At 35.4% G+C, this 21,893-nt stretch overlaps 2 protein-coding genes across 3 annotated transcripts; both read left to right on the top strand.

Annotated features, from left to right (window-relative positions):
- Positions 1 to 4,992: 4,992 nt before the first annotated feature.
- Positions 4,993 to 6,282, top strand: LOC107714177 (lymphocyte antigen 6D). Its single transcript, XM_016519932.1, has 3 exons — positions 4,993 to 5,077; positions 5,430 to 5,525; positions 6,018 to 6,282. The coding sequence occupies exons 1-3, from the start codon at positions 4,993 to 4,995 to the stop codon at positions 6,098 to 6,100; spliced, it is 264 nt and encodes an 87-aa protein (XP_016375418.1). The 3' UTR covers positions 6,101 to 6,282.
- Positions 6,283 to 9,125: 2,843 nt separating this feature from the next.
- On the top strand, positions 9,126 to 21,244 carry LOC107714174 (SAM domain-containing protein SAMSN-1-like). 2 transcript variants are annotated; one of them, XM_016519927.1, is made up of 16 exons: positions 9,126 to 9,224; positions 10,756 to 10,899; positions 11,247 to 11,281; positions 11,420 to 11,457; positions 11,782 to 11,865; positions 12,950 to 13,041; positions 13,160 to 13,222; positions 14,198 to 14,300; positions 14,424 to 14,719; positions 17,131 to 17,211; positions 17,443 to 17,571; positions 18,588 to 18,693; positions 18,774 to 18,931; positions 19,054 to 19,272; positions 20,170 to 20,320; positions 20,839 to 21,244. In XM_016519927.1, the coding sequence occupies exons 1-16, from the start codon at positions 9,201 to 9,203 to the stop codon at positions 20,940 to 20,942; spliced, it is 1,827 nt and encodes a 608-aa protein (XP_016375413.1). In that variant the 5' UTR covers positions 9,126 to 9,200; the 3' UTR covers positions 20,943 to 21,244. The 2 variants fall into 2 exon arrangements, with proteins under 2 accessions (XP_016375413.1, XP_016375414.1); XM_016519928.1 differs by having other exon boundaries at positions 14,198 to 14,267.
- Positions 21,245 to 21,893: the final 649 nt, after the last annotated feature.

The following is a 21,893-nucleotide window of genomic DNA, read 5'->3' on the forward strand; positions in this document are numbered from 1 at the left end:
ATGCAACTTTTAAAAAAGGAGATTTGATAAAGTGCATTCATCTAACAAACATTTTTCCTTAATCATTTAAATCTTTTCTATCAACATTATTTCCTTCTTTGACCAAATCCAGTTGCTTCACTACTTTCAGGTGTGAAATTTGATGTAAATAAAAGCTCTCATCATTGTTATTTTATAAAAACTACACCACTAGGCAATATTTCTACAGATGAGCACCTGATGGGTCATGGAGAGCTACTTTGCACTTCTTTCCCCATTCTTTATGTATTGCACCGCCCACAATCACGCTAATACCTCTGTCCTAATCGCTGTAGCACAAGGCCCTCTGGAAGACTCCGACTCCATCACTTAATCCTGTGTCCTGTTTGATTCTGCAAGGCACTCATCGCAAGGCTACGTGAACAGAGTGGAATATGGTTTCACGCCCGGCTGGTTATTTGATTAGGTATACCAAAGGTTTGTGTGATAAAGCGCCAGCCAGGTCTCGCTGTAGTAAGCTCTGTTCCAATTCAGAGACAAGGACAAGAGGAACACATGTACTGTATGGGACAAGTCCAGAGTTTAATGTCATCCTGCTGCAGTGTGTTCCACACACCGTCCTAAGAGGCTAAAGCACGACTCCCACGGCCTTAAGTTTATAGGAAGTTCTTGTTCTTATGAAACAGAGCCACTTATAACAATAAAACAGCATTTTGAAATGAACTCGTTGTTCTTTTTCAGAGAGGTTTTGGTTTAGCTTGAGGAAAAACATTATCTTTACCGTCTTCCTTCATTAAACTTGTCTGGTGCTACATTATTGATTTCTGTAAATGCTACCAACTTTCAACTGCATTTATCCAGAGTTTAAGGTCATCCTGCTGCAGTGTGTTCCACACACCATCCTGAGAGGCTAAAGCTCGACTCCCACGGCTTCAAGTTTATAGGAAGTTCTTGTTCTTGTGAAACAGAGCCACTTATACAATAAAACAGCATTTGGAAATGGACTCGTTGTTCTTTTTCAGAGAGGTTCTGGTTTAGCTTGAGGATAAACAGGATCATTATCATCTTCTTTCATTAAACTTGTCTGGTGCTGTATTATTGATTTCTGTAAATGCTACCAACTTTCAACTGCATTTAGCCAAGCCATCCCTCACGTATACCATTATTGACATACATGCTGCCATTTTCTGGCTCTAAATAAACGTTTGTGGGTTTAGCTTTGCTCGATAATCTGTTAACCACATCCATTCCTGCATTTGGCCCAGGCTTGTCTGCAGTGTGACATGAAGGGCTGTGGGCAGGCCGATTAGAAAGCTGCTTCATTACCCTTTGTCACATCAACTCAGATTTATGGCGCCTAATGGAGGACACTCTGTTTCTGCAATTTACTGAGGGAGATGGGAAATCTGAAGCTTTTTGCTATCCAGTCCAGTCATTGCGCTTTGGAAGAGAGAATGACTTTTTTAAGCAGCGAGATCAGACTGCTTGCAAATGGTGTCATTTATTTCAGAGATGTACTGGCAAAGCGATGTGTTGGGTTGTTCAAATGAGAATTGTAGATTATTTTGGCCAACTGCATTCTGAAGAGATTTTATTAATTCGGCTGTGAAATGCAAACAAAAAAAGTGAAGCACTCACACAACTGATTGGCTCAAGGGCAGCATATGCTGGCTGTCGGCGGTACTGCAGTCTGTAGTGACACATAGTGGTGCTTGCTAATTTATGGCTGTTTCCATGAAGTGCTTTTAAGGATGGTTTCCACAGTTATTAACATCGTAAATCTAGAAAAACTATTTATATTTTCATTTTTAACTTTTTAATGTACATTTATAACTGCTTTGTGTTTTAACGCTGCTGCGTGAGTGTCTCTAATACAACAGCTGAGGGAGTGACGACAAATTTGACATCTTCCTCTCTTTTGACTAGTGACTATCTCTCAATATTTTTTCCTCTTTTGCAAATTCATAGAAATGCTATTTCTTTTGCCAATGGGGCAAATCACACACACACACACACACACACACACACACACACAAACATGCATTTGTTGTAGTTTCAGTTCACCACTAAAGAAGTTTCACAATTATGATATCTTCTGTTTCTGAGAACTATGGAAATGTGAAAGGGGTTAATAAATCAAGCTGTTAAGTATTTATTAAGTATTATTAAGTAGCCTATTATTGCTCTTCTTAAGTAGGCTATTATACTAAACTGCAAATCTATTAGCGTTTAAAAAATCTGATTAAACTTAGATAAAAATTTCATACTGTGCTTGTTTTAGTGTTTTGTTTCAAGACAGACTGTTCTGTTCCAGACGTCTTCCTTTGGACGTCATTGGCACAGGTGAAGGAATTATGAGACGTCACTGCAGAGTAGCAAGTTTACCTTCAGAAGTCATATGGTCAACGCTTAGTTCAAAACCATAAAACACTCAACTTTGCTTCTACTCAGCTTTCAGAACATACTGCCTGTGCTTGGAGCCGATGTACTGCTAGGAAGTTTGTAAAATGTGCTATTCTAAAGTTCAGAGAGTTCTAAAGCTCGTATGAACTGGCAACCCTAAATCACAAGTCGTGATAAGTCACCTTTATGCTTAGAGGCTAAATGAATCCCAAAACATTTTATTGAAGTGATTATTTACACAGGAATCAATTACTTACTAAATGGAACTTTTAGTAATTCATTTAATGCATCGAAAAATTACATTAGAAGTCCAAGATTTCATTTTGTTGAGTGGTATACTAAAGAACTGTAAGCTTTCCAATAAATTGCTTTTATTAAAAAATGAATTAATGGATCGATAGATGTAGGCTATGGTTGAGTGATTTATGAATAAATAGATGGATGGATGGATGGATGACTAAAGAGAGAGAACGATAGATGGATGTTTAGGCTGAGGAATGCTAATGTTCTTCTTCCAAAGCTCTAATTATCTTAAGTATTATTAATTATTTTCATATAATATGCTAAGTTTGTATATTAAACTGAAATAGTTTCAAACAACATTCTTGATTTATTAAAACATGTCTGATTTTTTAAAGTGCACTTCATGAATTTTACTGCTTATATGAAATGATACATGTAATTAATATGTAAATAACATAATTTAATAAAATATTAATATTAGTATATTATTAGTTTATTAAACACTAATCATATATGTTCCAGTATTGTTATTATCTTTCTTTTTCTTTATGAATATGAAGGCTATTTGCTGAATGCTTGCCATCTAATTATTTCTGATCTTTGTTGCCCCCTGCTGTCTGTGTCTCTTGTGTTTACATCTACATGTTACAGCAGTGGTCACCAACCTTTTTAGGCCCAAGATCCCTGACCTCGGCCTTTATGAAAGACAAGATCTACCTATTGAAGAATTGATAGAAAAAGACATCCCAGATTGTACTTCAAATTTGAGGCCTTTTACTTAGTATTTTAATTAGTGATGCGCCGATCATAGCTGATTCAGAATTCAGATTTTCTTTTCTTTTTTAACTAGCAAATTGGATTCTGATACCGATTTTTAAGCAAATTTATTTATTGGCTATTTGCTTTATAACAAACAAACTGGCTTTAAACAAAAATATCTAGCCATTTGAAATTAGAGGCAACCACTGCATTTTAATCACGATCTGCACGGGCAGTTGTTTTTGATTTGATTTCGCAGAGTTGCGCTTTATACGGAAAATGCCATTGCCGTCGAAACTTTTCTCAAGACAGTTCCCTTCAGTGATACATTAATATAACCCCATAAATGTAATGCATTTTTGTACTTATTTTACTTTTTTTTTTCTCGGGATATACTGGGACAGTGATAAAGATCTATCTACCAGTCGATCGCGATCGACGGGGTGGCGACCACTGTGTTACAGCATTTACTGAAAAACATTTTTTTCTCAGATGCCTCATCTGCAGTGATATCAGAATGATAATTAAACATTTGTACTTGTTTTAACAAAGCTGTTAATTTGACACCTTAGTGACAATGTTATGTAAAGCTGTAATAAACTTTACTTGTCTGATTCTCAAGAGGATATCCATCATATTTTGGAAATGTAACCTTAGTCATGAGAGCTGAACATTGACAGTCCCCTAATATCTGTCCTCAAAGCAATAACTAGTCTCAAACTTCTATGGAAATGCCAGAGCCTAAAAACAATAAAAGACTAATCTTTAGACAGATTACCCATAAGGCCTGTCCGTGCCCCAGCTCTAATAAGCATTGAATTCACTTGGCTTCACGGCCCTGAGGTGCATGCTATTAGAGATCATTTTGCCAGCTGGCCTGTAATTTTAACTTTGAGATGAGATTTGCATTTTTAATAAGAGGTAAGAGGCCATGAGAGGTTATGAAATAACTGAGTGATTTAGTATAGAATGAGAAGTGGTCCAAGTACAGATCTCAGTGGAACACCAGAGGATTGTTGGTGTGCAGATTAATTGGATGTTTTCTATGGTACCTGACAGGCTTAGTAATGCAGGAGGAATTTGAATTTAAGAGCTCTGCACTTTAGATGCCCATCTCATAGGATAGTGTGGTTTATGGTTTCAATTATTAAAGAAATATATTATAAAATAGAAGTACAATAATTGTGATATTTGGGGAAGTATGTCCTTCCTACGGATATAATGCATTGTGGTAGTATCTGCTAGTGCCGGAAAATAGATAGTGATCTCAATATTAAAATAGCCAACTTATCAGAGTTAGAGAAATCAGAGAAATTATGGGTAAATAAGTGAAAAGATTAAGAAAAAATAAGTGAAAGATTAGGAAAAGACATTGTGGAGTTACAGACTTCATAGAAGTTCTCAGATCTTGCATCTTGGCTAAAACAATTCACAAGCTAAGGACAGACATTAAGCTAAGAAGAGAATTACCGAAAAATCATTTTACTTCCTTGTCCAAGAAGCTGACATCTATATCTAGTTACATGAAACCTGTCATGCAGCATTACTGATATGCTTTAGGAAGAATGTATTTTCAGTAAAAGGTGTAACCGATGTATATAAAGAAACATGTTCCTCTGCATGACCAGACCAGCTTCCATCATGAAGACGCTAGTGTGTGCTCTTATTGTGGTGCTTCTCTGCAGTGCCTCAGGTAAGACAAAAGCTTTTCTCTTTCCATCTATCTATCCATTCATCCATCCTTTATCTTCCTGCTCAAAATGGGTTAGAGCTTACTGAATCATACAAATTCACAAATAAATCATTTCAATGCAATTTGTGAATTGGTTCAACTGATTAATTGAAAAGAATAGATTCAAACTAAAGATTTGTTCATGAACCGGATATTGCTATCATGTCTCAGAGGAAAGAATATGTTTTTATGAAATGTAGTGGAGTAAATTGTCAAATATTACGCTTTGGAATGTAGTTAAAAGTTTTTCAAAATGCTCTGATGAAGTGCAGATACTTTCACCATTGCTATCTATCTGTCTAATATGTAATAGTGCACTCGCTGACATGCTACACCTGTGTGGATGGGGACTGCAAGACCCCAACTCAATGCCCAGCCTCAAGCAACTTCTGCAAAACAGTTTCAACAGGTAAGCAATTAATATTACAATTATTTATTTACTCAATTTTCAATAGTCATTAACATCCAATGCCATCTTTGTATCATGATATACTACCTTTTGTTAATATTTTGAATTTGATTCTATTTTGTACTTTTTTAGCATTTTTTGTCATTTTTATTAGTATTTTTTTTTAATGTCTATATAGTTTTAGTTTATTTAGTTGTAATTTTAGCTCTTCAACTTAAACTAAACAAAACTGACAAATGTTGCCTTGGTAACTAGCTTAAATAAAATACATTTAAAAAAATATTTGATATATTTTAGTTAATGTTTATTTTATTTCAATTTTGGTTTCAGTTTTAGTTTTTGTTAACAAAAATAACCTTAGTAACAGATTCATATTTATTACCCCTCGGTTGGTGATTAAAAAAGGAGAATGTAATTTCTTTATTAAAGGTCTGTATTATAGAAGTTTAGATAGGATATTGAGCTGTTTTCTCGTTATGCTCTAAACCATAGCCACTGTGTTCAGCCGGACATGTGAGGAGTTCTGTGTTCCTGGAGTGAACGTCTACTGCTGCACTTCTGATCTGTGTGACTGATCGCTCAACGTCATCAAGTCATCGAATCAGTCACTAATGTTCACTGTAATAGCGTAGCACAAAAAATATCCCTGGGTTACTCTAGGTGTTTCATTTCTCTAATGACCTTTTCCCATCTGAATCAACATGGTTTGCTTTACATAGCACTGCTTAAAGGAATGTCTAATAAGCTTGGTTTCTGTCCCAGCTCTGTATGATTTGATTTATGAATTAAATGTTGCTCAGTAAAATGCTGTGTATGGGTGTGTTCAGTATCAGAGGAATGTAGGTCATTCAAGAGAGATGTTATGATGCCATATGCGTCTGGATTAACTGCTGCTTTTAACAGATGAGAAGACTGGAAGCTAAACATGCAGTCCAGGCATTAATATCGCTCACGAAATGCAAAAAAATGCATATCGAATGTTGATTAAAGGTGATTTAAAACATAATTACTTGCATGTTTCCATACAAGCTTAACTCCATTAGAGATGATGAGATGCTCTGTACACTTCAACCAATCACAAGTTTTAGTCAACAAGTTTATTGTTCAGTCTGTGTATTATGACAAAAGTAACTTTCGCACAGATAACTGTTGTTCTCATTATATTATGCATAATAATACTAACTGTGATTATAATTTTTTTAATTTAAATTGCAGTCTTCTATACATGCATATACACATTATTTTAAAAATACCTTTACACAAAAAAATCTGGGCTGCTTCTAATAATGTTAATTCAAACAAGGAAATGTGGGACAGACGTGAATTAATCCTCCCGTCTTTATTTCCATTTCCATGACTGCAGGGTTTGTTATTAAAGAGATTTGAGGATTTTCTTCCTTTAAAAATAACCAGCTGGGAACCTGCGCACCTTCTTTCACACAGCGACCGGCACAGCAATTTATCTTGTCATGTTCTTTAATGGACAGCAAAAGATTAAGAGCCGGAGGCCTCGGTGTGTTGAATTGACATGGCATTTTTGTCAATTTACAAGTTCTAAGAAATGAGCGAGTGAATGAGCTGTCGTTTCTGAGAATCTGAGCTCTTTCGCTGATTAAGGGAGAGTGAGATTTCCAAGATTTGTCAAGAAAGAGGAAGAAAAGAGGGGGAACAGGACACATAACAGTGATGGATTAAACTTTAACTGAGCTGAGGTTGTAGAAAAAGGCCTTGTCATCTTGGATTGGCCACGGTCAAAGTGAATTCCAGTTTGCAACCCATTTTAGTTCTGCAATTGGAGTGTAATTTGACACTAAATGAGGAAAAAATGTTGGATGAGGCTTAATTGTATCTATTGCAAGCTGATTGGACAGTGAAAAGTGGGTGTTACCCACCAAACATTTTTTAAAATGATACCTAAATACCTATTTGGCAATAAATGATGTCAACATAAAGGGAAGTCATTTAAGAGGAAGATCAATTTTATATATAATAAAGATTGCAATAGCAACAATTGCATATATTAATTTGGAATAACACCACTAATGGATTGCACAATGGATTATGCATAATAAGACCAGGAACGTGCATTAAGAAATTAAATTCATTTTTGATTCACATTTGCTTCATTTTGATTTCTTGTTGACTTTACAATAGAATCTGCTACTTGAATTACCTCAGAATATGCATTTGTAAACATGCAGAACTTATCATTAAATTCACGAGGGCACATTAATTATTTGAGTGCATTAGTTGTGCTAGTGCCAGACCAGCCATCACCTCAAACTGCCCTTTTCATTGCAACATAAAAGAAATGAACCGATTGCATAATTGGGCAAACTTCCAAAAATCAAAACAAGCAGATTATCACTGAAGCAAATCAAATGTCTGACGACCTTCACATTCATCTGCGTGCACAGTCAGAGGGAAACCATGAACACCTTGGTTTCATATTGACCTATTTTCTGCACCAGCTTAGACATTCTTGAAGCAGATTCACCTTCTGTCCTGAGGTCTGAAACGCTACGTTGTGCACCATAATCCTCTGGGTCTATTTCAAGACAATTCCAGATATAAGCGACTTAAGGACTGTTGACAAGACATCACATGCACTTTGGCTAAGAAACACTAGCTGTGCTAGCAGGTAGTGTCACATGCCAAGACAGCGCATCCTCAGCAGGGCAGATTTCCTCTAGCTGAGAATGGAAGAAAAAAGCTTTGCATAAGTGAATAAAGTTCTTATTACAAAATGTCATTCCACACTCCTTGAGTAGCATGTAGAAAGTGAAACTGCACTTAAGGGGAAATTTCTGTGTGACCTGAGCTTTACAGTTCTTTCGATGGTGTAACCTTATGTAGTGAGGATGATTCAGTCGTATTAAATACCATTTTTGAGCTAAAGTTAGTTCAGATGGTTCCACATGAAGTATATTTTAGGTTACCTAATGTATTTTACAGTGCAGTCAAGCTTTTTGAAGGTACTTGAATGATGAATTCTCCTAAGGGCTGTGCTTTAATGTCACCTTCATTTCCCTTTCCCTGTGGATGGAGTCAGAACATGGTGCTCGGTTAATAAAATATTTCTCACTGCCATATTCAAGTATATTTCTATGTCACCAGCATGAAATAAGCTCCTTGTGTAGAGACTGCAGGTGTTTTGTTCCAATAAAATTTGTTTGTTTTCAGTCTAAATTTAATGTACTTTTTAGAGAAAATATGGCTAAATAAAATATTTAAAAATATATATTTTTTTGTTTGTTTGTTTTTGTTTCAGTTGTCTGGAGTAAGTGATGCATCCAAAAATTTGCAAATATATATAAAAAAAACCTTTTACATACCTATGTACCACATTTTTAAATGAGTCCAGTGACTGGCGTTTACAGTAAATTACGCAAACGGCTGTTGTGGTGACTGTCATAGTGCAAACAAATGCTCTCAACCCAGTTCACTGGTAAGTAAACAACATCAGCATTAACAAGCTCAGCAGTTGATTGAGGGGCTGCCTGGAGTGGTAATGGTCCTCCACATCTATTGGATTAGAGGAAGGATGTCATTCAGTATTAATCTGTGAGCAGTAGGCAGCCTGGAACACTAAGCACTCTGCTCTGTGTCTGCCTCTGGCTCGTCCCATTGTTCATCCTGTGCTGTGGGCACTGGAAAGAAACCATACTTTCCAGAATGAATCTCTTCTGCTTTTCTCTGGTAAGTGATTCACCTTTTCTGCTCTGTGGTTTGTAGACTGACAGTGTGTGGATGAATGAAACGTGACCTCCTGGAGGATGTGAAGGCAACATGTGACAGTGCATGAAGATCAGGAACCAAGCTTTAGCTGCTCAGGAGGGCCTTTTATTGTGCTTTCTTTTGGTTAAGAAGTCAAGTTATTAGTTTATTATGGCTTACATGTGTAGCCCTTGCATTAAAGATACATTTTATTTATCTTACCTTCACAATATTTAATTAAATTAAATTATTATTATTATTTTACTTTATAAAAACAAAACACATTGGTGAAATGTGTAGATTGAACTGAGTTTCTCTGCCAGATGCTGTGTTGTTTTGTGCAGTTTATGATTAATGGTGGTCTCGCTTCACTGAATTCACGCTGGTCTGATCTTCTGTAAGCAAACTAACGCTTCTGGTTATTTGTGTCATCTTTTGCACAAATGGATTTGCGCTCAAATGCACTATAAACACTGTGTAATAAATCAGGGTCTTAAACAGGTGGTCTGTGACCCCTAGTGGATCGGTGGTTGTACTACATTAATTGTTTGATTTCTGACTAATTTTTGTTTAAAAAAAAGAGATGATTTGCTTTAGACAAAACTACATTATGAACTTAGTTTCAACCAAAGCTAAAGTTAAGAAGCTTAAATTAAGCTAAATGCTCTACTGTTACACCCATAATACATTTTAGAAAGTTAATTTTAAATGCACTTGCGTATGACACTGTATATCAACAATTATTTTAATGTTGATTATTAATTATTTTAAATTATTATTATACTATATGCCTGTTTAAAATGCCAGGCTTAAAATGCAACACTTAATTTTATACAAGGTACAAACAGGGTTATTTTATTATCTTTTTTGTATCGAATATTTTGAACGTTTTTTTATTTTTAGATTTTCTGTTTATGTTCATTTTAGTTAAAGTTTTAATAATTTTGTTGTTTTTTGTCATATAGTTTATTTTTATTTCAGTTTTATTTAAATACAGTAAGATAAACTAAATGAAAATGAAATTTTAAAGTTTTAGTAATTTTGTTCTGTTTTTGTCATTTTATTAGCTTTTAAATGTATTATTTTTATATTTCATTTAATACTTTTAGATTTTTTATTTCAGTTTATTTTATTTCTAGTAACAAACTTTAATACAGTAAGATAAACTAAATGAAAATGAAATTTTAAAGTTTTAGTAATTTTGTTCTGTTTTTGTCATTTTATTAGCTTTATTAGGATTATTTTTAGGATTATTATTATTATATAGGATATTAGGATTATTTTTATATTTCATTTAATACTTTTAGATTTTTTATTTCAGTTTATTTTATTTCTAGTAACAAATTCTTTTAAGATTTTAGTGTTAGTTAACTATAATAATCATGTTTGTAACAAGGTCCGTCGGGGGGATTGAAGACCCTCGTAATAAATCAGATATTTAGTGAGTCTTACATACATTTTACTTTACATTATTAGCAGCGTGGGTTGTGACCGACATGATGTTGTTTTGTAGGAGGGCTCTATGGACAGCCTGTACGAGGCCGTGCAGGAGTCCTGTGAGGCTCAAGTGTACACCATCCCCAGCAGGTCCTGCAGCCCAGCTGTTCTCTCAGACGACGCCACCAAATGGAGAAGTGCGGGCCGTTCCATCTCCATGGTAACTATAGAAATGACTGCTGGAATGTTGAATCCGTATACTGCACTGTCATGGGAAATGTATCGGCCATCTGGCCGCACGCTATAACACTGCTGTGGACATGATGAGCTACCATTAAATGAAAGCTGCTGCTAATAGATTGTGCTGTAACCATATGGAAATATATTAAGGTCTATCTGAGGCCTGCCTATGAGAGAGAAACCTGAAATGACAGGCCTGCGAAATCTTGAGAACACGTTTCACATAATTTCACAATTTCAAATAAATATATACAACAACACATGACTCTGCATGTTAAAGTTTCTAGATAAAATGACCAAACTGCCTCATACTGTATTTGTTTACAGGAAATTTCACAAATCAACTCAAAAAAGAAACAAAGGTGAGTCCAATCTGTGTTTTTAGTGAACAAAGAGAAAAATGTTGAACTTTTGAGGCTTTCACACCGACAGAGAATGCAAAATGTACTCTCTGTGAATGTTTGTACTTTCTTTAAATGTTTCCTTGCATCTTCTTTCAGTTCACTACCAAAATCTGTTTCTGAAAATGAAGCTTTGGGTATGTGATATTTTGAGAGATATTTTATACATTTTCCTAAACTAATTCTTTCTGAATCACATGACTAAGCTGCAATAGTACTGTACACCCTTGTTATGCTTTAATGCTCAACTATCTTGACTGACAGCCAACCAGTAAATAGATAATGAAAAAGAAAGGTACAGTGTGTATCAGATCATTATGAACATGAATGAAAGGACAAACCAGATTTTCTACATTTTCTTGCCTTTAAATGAGATTTCACAGAGTGAAAAAGTAAAAGCATGGAAAATTAGTGAACCATAAATGAACAAACCCCTAATGGTACTGATTTCTCTCCTGCAGATAATACGGTCTGCACTAATTCTGTCTGGTCCAGTGCCAAAATGCAGGAAGATTTAGTCCTCCTGAGGAAGAATCAGAATGAAGGTAAAATCGGTCTGAGGATTTGTAGGTTAAGCCCGACTAGATTTCATTTACAAGACACACACAGCTAAGCAACATCACTTACTATTGGCCAATCAGATGGCCCTGCGTCTGCGTCAAATCCCACTGACAGTAAATGGACAGTGTTGTGCAGTCGTCAGCTTACTTAAAGCACTTGCCTGTCCTGTGTGGGATTAATTAAGAAACAGCAGGCTCTTAATTGTAAATAGGGCACTAGACTTCAGCCTCTTACAACTGTTGAGGACCTTCAAAAGACTTCTTAAATCAACATTCAGTATTTTAGGTTAAAATGTATAGGGGAGAAGTGAATATCTTTAGTCTTATTCTCACCAATTTCAAACATCCTTTTACCTATTAAATGGCCCTGTGGTGTGATACAGTAGTTTTAAATGTAAAAATCTCTCAATTACTATAATTATAATATCTCAATTATTATAAATTAATTATTATTATTTTAGGTTTATAAAAGATGCATAATAATTATAAAAGAATTGCTAAATGTTTTAGATGGTGTATAGTATGTCACAACATAGGACATGTCAATTTCAATGGCAACTATACATTCTAACAAAGCCATCTGATTTTTTGTAATGTAACAATCTAACTAATGTTAAATGTAGTTTAGCTTAGAGCTTTTGATAAAATGGCAATGTTCAAATATTTTAATCTTGTTATTTTTAAAAGATAATGAAAAGATTATAAGCTTACTCTAATCTGAATTTCAAATAGTGGTGCACATTTATTTTAAGGTAATAATGCTGTTGAACCTGTCTGTATGGATGTGCCACATTTCCTTGACTAAGCAGAGTAAAATCACCTGCCATGTGGTATTTCCCCTCGTCAAAATACGTGAAGAAGCAAAACAGGAAACGAGGTGCAAAACCACATACGTTTTCTCATACGGAATGTACTATTTTGAGCTCTACTTTGGTTTACCCTTTTTGTTTGTCTAACAGAGATTCTGTAATGTCTTGATAAAATAAAAACTTTTTAAAAAGCAAATGTTTTATATAGTGACTTGGTTGCTAATTGCCTAATAATTAGATTAAATGTGCTTACATTTCAGATATGGTGAGAGCTATAAGAAGGGCTGAAAGCCAGACAATGGCAGACAGAAAGACCATTTCAAGAAACATACAGCAAGAGATTCCTGTCCAGGTCGGAAACACATGACATTTGTGTCTAGCTGAGTTATGTTGGTAGAATTAGATAAATTAGATTATTTATTTATTTTCATAAATTTTTCTATTTAAAATGTTAATTCTTTCTTTGGTAGATTGTCTATTATGAGGGGTGTAATCCAAACCAAGATCAGCTAAGAAGCAGACAGAATGGCATGGTGAGTTCAAGCCCTGTCCCCCCAGGTGCTTTGTGCCAGCTGGAATGAAACTGATCGTCATTTATTACACAGAGGCTAGAACAACAGTTGTCCCTGTACAGGGTATCATGGTTGATTGTGTCTGTACAGATGGTTGGGTGAGGGGTACGTTCTGCCCATGTAATCCCTTTGCCCACATGGCATTAGAGTCAGTCGAGACGGCTAAATCTGTAATGTGTTCACCAGTTTAGTACTCCATCAATGGACTCACTGTTGAGAGTTATCAATATCATTGTTACGGGGCGAACGAGATGAGACATGAGGATCCATATGCAAGGCTTTTATTTACAGACGTAGTCATAAAACAGGCATGGGTTCAACAATGGCAAACAGGTATATCATGGGCAAGACACAAGAGTAATCCAGAAACAGGCAAGGGTCAATCGACGGCGAATGTAATCCAACAGGGCAAAGCAAACGGGTAATCCAAAAGACAAACAATAATCCATGCGAGGTGCAAACAGAGAGTCCAAACGACAAGACGAGAGAGAATTCCAAGACGGGCAGAAGATCAGTAAACAGGCAGGGCAACACGAAGTGACTAGACTTGGCAGCAGCTGTGTGTGTAATCAGTGCAATGGATGCTGGGATATGTAGTCCGGGATGACATGCAACAGTTTGTGTAGTGTGAGAGTCAATGTAACGGAAGGGTGACCTCTGGTGGCAATCGGACAGAAGTCCATGGACAGGATTCGTGACAATCGTCAGCATAATAAGGGTGTAGAATAAAAAAAAAAAATCATTTTTATCATAAACCTAAAAAATAAAAATATCCTTATAATTATGTTTATATATTAATGTTCCTATAAGTTAGAATTATATGTAATTATTTATAACAATTATTTAATTTATTTAATTATTTTATTTAATATGCATGCATGTATGTAGGTATTATTTAACAATGTCATTTAATTATTATGTCTACTCTGCTGACAGCCTGAGACAGCAGTTGCAGATGTGACACAGCTAAGAGGGACACGTATGAAAAAAGTAGAGAGGAAAAGCAGTAAGAGAGGAACTTCAACACAAGAAACAACATGTAAATATACCTATTAAACCTGATGCAATAGCAGTTACTTGTTTTGTGTTTTTTTTATTTTAATCAAAAGCTGTTTGTAATGTCAGTGACATATATTGATATTTTTATCTGTGTCTTCCAAAGCTCACATCAAAGGTGCCAAAGGAATGATGTGTGACACTGCTGGGGTGTCAAAGGTCACAGAGACAGCACCCGCCAGACATCGCTGGAGTAACCCCACTGAAACAGCCTTAAACTGGGTACCAGCCAACAACACCTGTCTACCTCCCTGTAATGAATATCGAGTTCACATCTGTGACTGGACTACATCCACAACTCCAAGTCAAGAAGATAAAATCAACATTCGAAACTCGAAGAGAGACTCCTTCACCAAAGGAGTGTTGCGTTCTAGCACCAGTGTGGATTTCTGTGCCTCCAATGTAAGTCATTTTCGATATATACTATCATTCAAAATTTGATATATACTATAATTCAAAAGTTTTTTTAAATGTTGTTGGAAGAAGTCTCTTATGCTCTCAAGGCTTCATTTATTTGTTTACAGTTTAAAATAACAGTTTTCTATATTAGTATATTTCAGTTTTCAATTTTCAGCAGCCATTACTTCAGTTTTCAGTGTCACATGATTCTTGAGAAATCATTCTAATATGCTGATTTGGTGCTCAAGAAACAATTATTTCACATTATTCTTTGCAAAGCATGAATATTTGATAAATATGCAAATTATCAAAGCTTCTTATTTCATGTGTTATAAACTCAAGCTGTTAACCTCCTATCAAGTACTGAATGCATGTTATTATTACAATACAAGACTTTTGAAGATTGTCCTGTCGTGCCAACCAGTGATATTTTCACATACTTCAGGGTGATGACCTCCAGTGTTTTCTGGAGGTCATGTAAATTGATAATCTTTTCCTGTTTCCTGCATTCTCATATGTATCATCTTTCTAGCACTGAGTAGGAGTGAACAACTACACTGTATCACTCTCAAATAAAGTGAAGCTCTCATGAAAGTTTAGGAAGGGCTGTTTGTTTTCAAAGGCTTGTAGTGTTTGAAGAAATAGGTTATAATGCTGTAATCCTGGATTTGGATTTTGCTATGGCCGACTGCACACAGCTGGATTAGGCTGTTATTGTCTGTAGGACACTATTGGTCAGTTCATGCCTTGTACAGCAATCTGTATTTTTAACTAGGCCTTTTTTTTTTTTTTATTAAATTCCACAATTTTAATTTAATTAAACACAAAAAAGTGTTTAATTTTTGTGCCTCTAGCAACACAAAATGTAATTGCAAAATTATGATTATTTTCAAACAAGTTTCCAGAACACTCTCCCCATCTTCTATTTGCCGCTCAAACAATAGTCCCGCCCCCAAACTCATGTCATTGGTTGAGCCAATGTTGCTGGTGAAACAATGTTTTTCGATACTATCACAGAGCAAATTGTTCAGTAAAATAAACATATTTATGGCTTACTTTTAGTTTTCAACGTATATAGAGGCTGGATTTTAATTCTTGTCATATACAGAGCCCATGACTAACATGCTTTGCATATGCAAAGTACATAAGACAGATGTCAGATAGAACTCGTCGTTGTGCAGTTTTGCAAAAAAAATCCTAACTGAAAGTTGTGAAAGTAGACAGGAAGTGTTTCAAAAGCATGGGTCCACTTCCTTGCGTGCAGTGGAGCTACTTCCCCTATACAGAGACCAGATTTTGCAATTTGGGCAAAGGACAAAAGGAATTTTGATTAATAAGCTTTCACTTGAGTATATTTATAGTTTATCCTATAATGTGAAATTACGAACATAAATCATAAAGTTATATGAAAAACATAGTGGAAGCACAGATTCCTGCATCTATTTTACAATCTGAGGGCCTTCATGAAACTAATATGATGAAAGGAGGGTTCAATTATGTAAAAAGCACCTCTATGGAAATTCTTTTTTTTTTCTGCATGCCACAGAGTCCCACTTATGAATTTGTGTTACTCGAAATGACTGTGAAGTGGTGAACCACAAAATGCAGACTCAAGCATTTTGTGTTTTTCCCCTGTAGAACTGATGCCTTGATAATAGACAGAACGCGCATTGGCTCACATCCTGTGTGATTTAAGGAAGTTCTTGTAATCGGTTGTTCTGCTGAGACATTGCATTCTTACACTTGTGGAGCTGAGAGGTAAAACCACTAGTTTCAGATTAGACTTTCATTTTAAGGAAAAACTGAACACACACGTCAAGGCGATGCTCCAAAGGGCTGCTTCAAATGCATCAGACAAACCAAAAAGTCTTAAACCAAAGGTAGGATTTATTAATGTATCTTAAGATTGCAGGTAACAATCTGAAGGTGTTATTTGAGTAGATATATTAGGCTATAATATCATGCAGTGATGCCATATCCCAATAGATCTGACGTTTGAATATGGACCTAGAAATTGATATTTTTAAGAACAAAGTAACAAAAAGAAAACAGCTTGACACCACACAGCATTACTGAACAAGTATGAACAGCTTTGTCAAGGTCAAATTCATGAGAATGGCTCTAATGACATCACAGTTTGCTATTTGATTGAGATTATATTTTAAATTTAGATAATTATCTGCATTTTCCTGTGGAAGAGCTGACAGGTTTTGAGCAGATTATGAATCATTCAGTGTTTTTATCAAATTGAAAACTGTAAAACGATGACATAATGGACTGAAGTGCTCTATAACTTGATGACATGGACACTATAATGACTTTTTTTTTTGTTTTATGCAAAGTAATGTACATGTTGCATGTGCCTTGCTGTTATATCCTTTATAAATGTGGTCGGTTTTATTTACCTGACACAGCGATCCACCAGTTTTGGAAGATTTGACACATTCAGAAATCAACACTCCCCTTCCAGACTTGAGGAAAATGGAGCACCTGGGGTAAGAGAAATTAGCATGAATAAGACATTTATTAATCTGAGAGTTTATGCCCCATTATGTTTCTATGTTTGTTATACTATGTTTCCTCACAAAATATTTTTCACTGTCTCTTAAATGAAAAACCAGCAGCCTACTTTAATTACAATTGTCTAACTGACTACCGGATGGAGGATTTTATATATATACGCAAAAGGATTATCAAAACATATTGTTTTTGCGTGTATAAAACAGGCAGAGAGTGAATCAACAGCAGAAAACTGTGAGAAACCAGGAAGTTTGGGAAAAAAGATGAAAGCCATCTCGATGACTATGCGTAAACGGATGGCCAAGAAACACGTCAAATCCTACTCCGAGGACATGGTGAGTCACAATATAAGTTCCTCATTTGATTACTGACACTGATTAAGCAACAAAGTTCTTTATTACCCAAATATCAGCAGTTCATCAGATTGTACAGGGGTTGGTTGGCCTCGTTTGTAAAAGAAAATGATGTGAACAAAGGTTCGAGTTCTTACTGACGCGGTCTATAACTTATCGTTGGGTTTCTGCGTAGACCTGCGTGTTACTCACACTTGTGTGGTGCGACATTACTGTCGAATTCAATATATTTGGCACAGCAAATCTTTTAGTTTCAATCTTTCTGAAAATCAAACGTTGAATTGTGCCTCGTTTGTAAAAGAAAATGATGTGAACAAAGGTTCGAGTTCTTACTGACGCGGTCTATAACTTATCGTTGGGTTTCTGCGTAGACCTGCGTTTTCCGCTCTTGTCATTTACCTACTATGTGCGCGAATCAGTGGGCGGGGCTAAACAGGCAGTGATGTAGAAGCAGGCGTTGATCATCTACTACGGAGGCGGTGTTTAGCTACACTATTACATCAGAGTAGAACATTCCACAACCTGTTGTTTTGGCAGATTGGATTCAATATAAGCTGTTTTTAGACTAACGAGAAAGTTTCTGAAAGTTCTCAAACTTACAGGATGTTTTTTATAACACAATGACCTCTTATATGTCAAAAGATCAAGGGAATTTTGATTTCTCAGTTCATGACTCCTTTAAATTTGAATCGGTTTTGTAACTTCTGTTTTGACCCAGAAAAAAATTAAGTACACTCTCAGAAAAAAATGTACAATACAAAGCCGTACCCTAAGGTCCTAAAGCTATATATTAGTACCTAAAATGTGCATATTAGTACCTTTTTAAAGGGTACTGCTGCAGTGACAGTTTTGTACCTTTTTTTGAGAGTGTACCTTATGACCCAGAAATTATGACCCACAAAATCAACCTCTGAAACCAACCAACCCCAGTTCTCCCTATCACTTAATCTGTAGAATAGTTCATACGAAGATCCAGACTGATATTTTGTTTGGCGCAGGGTGATGACACTGAGGGAGAAACAGAGAATGGGTCTCCAGCAGAGAAGAGCTCAGACCAAACCAGCAACTCATTAGAAAGCCTCTACAGTGGACAGAGCTCATCCAGTAAGCATCTACACACAAGCGACTGAAGTGGAAAGTGATTTGACATTGTAATCATACTCTTTTTGTTTTTGTATTTATTGGCTCAGGTGGTGTGGCTAGCAATTCAGATGTATCCAGTAACAGACACAGCCTGAAATTGGAAGAGGAAGTGCCCTACACGGGACAGTTCTGCGGGCGAGCTAAAGTACATACAGACTTTGTCCCCAGTCCATATGATACAGACTCCCTAAAACTGAAGGTGAAATAAATATTGTGATTTTTTAAATTCAAGATGGCTTCCAGTTGAATGAATCAGCACAATTTTAAAGGAGAAACATTAACTGCCAATAGTAAGTTAATGGTGTTGGTAATCGTTTTCAGGTGGGAGACATCATCAGCATCATAAGTAAACCACCTATGGGCATATGGACTGGCATGCTTAACAAAAAAGTGGGAAATTTCAAGTTTATTTATGTGGATGTTCTGCCTGAGAAAGAGAAGGAAGAAGAGGAGGAGGCCCCAAAAATAAGACCTGTGAAAGTATGCAAGAAGCCACGACCGAATACACTCCTGGAGTTATTAGAGAGACTTCATTTAGAGGTATAACCTCAGACAGGACACATATGTGTATACAAGTACACACATGGAAGCATCACTTATCCTTCATGCCCACCTGCTTAATCCAGCAAAATCCACCAGAAAACGATCTGTGGATTTTAACGTCACCTCACACTGATTGGCTGCCACCAGTGTTTTAATTGTTAACTAAAATAAAAACTATTACAAACAATATATTTTCTGTAACTGAAAAAAACTGAAATAAAATCAAATCTAAATATTAGACAAAAACTTTTAAAAAAAAAATTTCTAGAAATGTTGCCTTGTAAATTAACTGAAATGAATTATTTTAAGTTAAAGTACTAAAATAGATGAAAAACAAAAACTTTTTTTTTTAGAAACGTTGCCTTGTAAACTCACTGAAATAAAAATATTAAAGTACTAAAATATGAATATAACAATATAAATTATATAATAGTAATATATGTTAGTATATAAATGTATTAATAAAACAATATAAATAATAATAACTTTATAATTAATGTTTAATAAAAATTACAAAAACATTTAAAAACATACTTACAACAAAAATAAAATCAATATAAAATAAAAGCCATTTCAAAAAAACAATGCTATAATAGTATATAAATTATACTGCCAGCTTTTTTGTCATTGGCATATTTGAGCTCTTCTGATTACTTTGACACTCTCACCCCTTGTTACTACATATCAATCCCACAAAAAAGTTAATAAATAAATAAACACGAGAATTAATTGAAAACGCCCGTTCACATCCACACTAGTCGACATATATGATTTAGTGCAAGTGCAAGATAATTTCCCTTAAATTTTGATTATATATGTCCATAAATTTCTCTTTGACTGGATAGTTTATAGCTGTATTGCACATTTTAATGTTGGAAATCTCTTTTGTCACAGGAATATGCATCTTCATTACTCCTCAATGGCTACCAGACAGTAGATGATCTCAAACATCTGAAAGAGAGGCATTTGATTGAGCTGAATGTGACCGATCCAGAACACAGACGCAGGTTGCTTGCTGCATCAGACTGCCTCTATGTCACAAGCAGTGAGTATCAATACAAGCAGTTTGATTGACAGCTTTGGGCAAAACTATATTTTGGTTTTCTCTGTGTCCATCTCAGGAAACATTATGTCAGCAAGCCTCAAGAAGGACACAGATACCGCAATCTTTGCATCGTCTATTTTTGTGTTTTGATTAAATTCTGCCTTTTTGAAATATTAGAGTCAGACAGCGAGTCCAGTACTACTGAAAGTCACAACCTTATCTGTTTTAATTTAATCTATAATGCTCTGTGCAGTCAGGAACAGCCTTTTCCTGTAAATGCAGGTCAGGATTAATTGGCGTTTGAATGTGGGCTCACTGTGTGAGCAGGTGGCAGATGGCTGGGCTGCTCTGGCTGATATGAGTGTGGGATAATAACCAGGAAGACATACTGTCATTTAATTAACATTAATTTCATTTGGGTTTTTGCGCAAATGCAACCCTGATTTGTTCGGCAGAGATGAAATTAACGAGCAGGAGTTTGTATGAGAGATTTAACCTTTCTTTGCTTTGGCTTACAGAAGACGAAGAGGGAGCGATGAAGGGCAATGAGGAGGAAGACGAAGATAATGACTGTCCCAGAGACTCGGGTTGTTTTATTCCTGCAGAGTGTCCTGACAGCTGAGCTGACAGTTATCCAATGTCTCTCTCCTGATATCATTTCATGTTAAAGCTACAAACAGACCCAGAACTCTGTTAATATGTTTTCTTTTTTTGTGCTCGTCTTTCATTTAGATGTACTTGTGTTTTTTATTTACACGTTCTTTGTTCAGCTTTGTGTTGATGTTAACCTATTTCTGTTACTGCAGATGTTATTTGAACTTTCATGGCAACATACTTGTGTGTGAGGAATTTTTACAGCTTTTACAAATGTTTATGATGACTGAATTGTATATAATATTATTAAAAAATGTTATTTATTCTGAAGCTTTCTTTTACTTCCTCATTAGGCTGTGTTTGAATACACACTACTACTGCTCAAATTTATGCTATTAACTTTCCATCTGTTTCTCAAAATAACTATAAAAATAACTACCGGTATTTGGTTTTGGTGGGTGTTTGGTGGGATGAGTTTCCAGATGACTAGTCACGTGCAATGACTGATAAGGAGGTTTAGTTTCAAAGCACTTTCCAGTTTCCATCCTTTACCTAAATTAATACTTAATACACAATTCCCCTCTCTGATCAGCATGCTAATATATATCGGTAATGACTAATATTTACTGATACAATCTTGATTTTGCCTAAAATGTGTTTATTTTTGGTAAATGAAAAAGTTATTTGAAACAAGACACAAGTTTATAGTTCGTCAGTTGTAAAAAAAAAAAAAAATTGTTTTCATACACTTATTATCAATTCATACATATTTATTATCAACTAAGGTCATGTGGCAGGAAATAAATGTGTGACCACATTTATTCATTTGATTTCTCTGCTTGTGAAGGGAGGGGGGGGCAAAAAAACAAGAAACTCGGAAAAGATGCATATGATGATAGAGTGGAAAAATATTTGTATTTATTAACAATAATTAATACTACTACATAATTGATAAATGCAGGTTTGCCTGTAATTATAT

This window comes from Sinocyclocheilus rhinocerous, unplaced genomic scaffold (assembly GCF_001515625.1).
Source record: "Sinocyclocheilus rhinocerous isolate Xijiao unplaced genomic scaffold, SAMN03320098_v1.1 scaffold1561, whole genome shotgun sequence".
NCBI lineage: Eukaryota > Metazoa > Chordata > Actinopteri > Cypriniformes > Cyprinidae > Sinocyclocheilus > Sinocyclocheilus rhinocerous.

What these genes read in the sequence shown, in the direction of transcription:
- LOC107714177 (XM_016519932.1), top strand. Translation starts at nt 4,993, where the DNA reads ATGTTCCTCTGCATGACCAGACCAGCTTCCATCATGAAGACGCTAGTG. An exon ending in GCTTCTCTGCAGTGCCTCAG is followed by an intron (nt 5,078 to 5,429) that starts GTAAGACAAAAG and finishes AATATGTAATAG; the next exon opens with TGCACTCGCTGACATGCTAC. An exon ending in CTGCAAAACAGTTTCAACAG is followed by an intron (nt 5,526 to 6,017) that starts GTAAGCAATTAA and finishes TCTAAACCATAG; the next exon opens with CCACTGTGTTCAGCCGGACA.
- LOC107714174 (XM_016519927.1), top strand. Translation starts at nt 9,201, where the DNA reads ATGAATCTCTTCTGCTTTTCTCTG. An exon ending in CGGGCCGTTCCATCTCCATG is followed by an intron (nt 10,900 to 11,246) that starts GTAACTATAGAA and finishes ATTTGTTTACAG; the next exon opens with GAAATTTCACAAATCAACTC. An exon ending in AGGAAAATGGAGCACCTGGG is followed by an intron (nt 17,212 to 17,442) that starts GTAAGAGAAATT and finishes TGTATAAAACAG; the next exon opens with GCAGAGAGTGAATCAACAGC.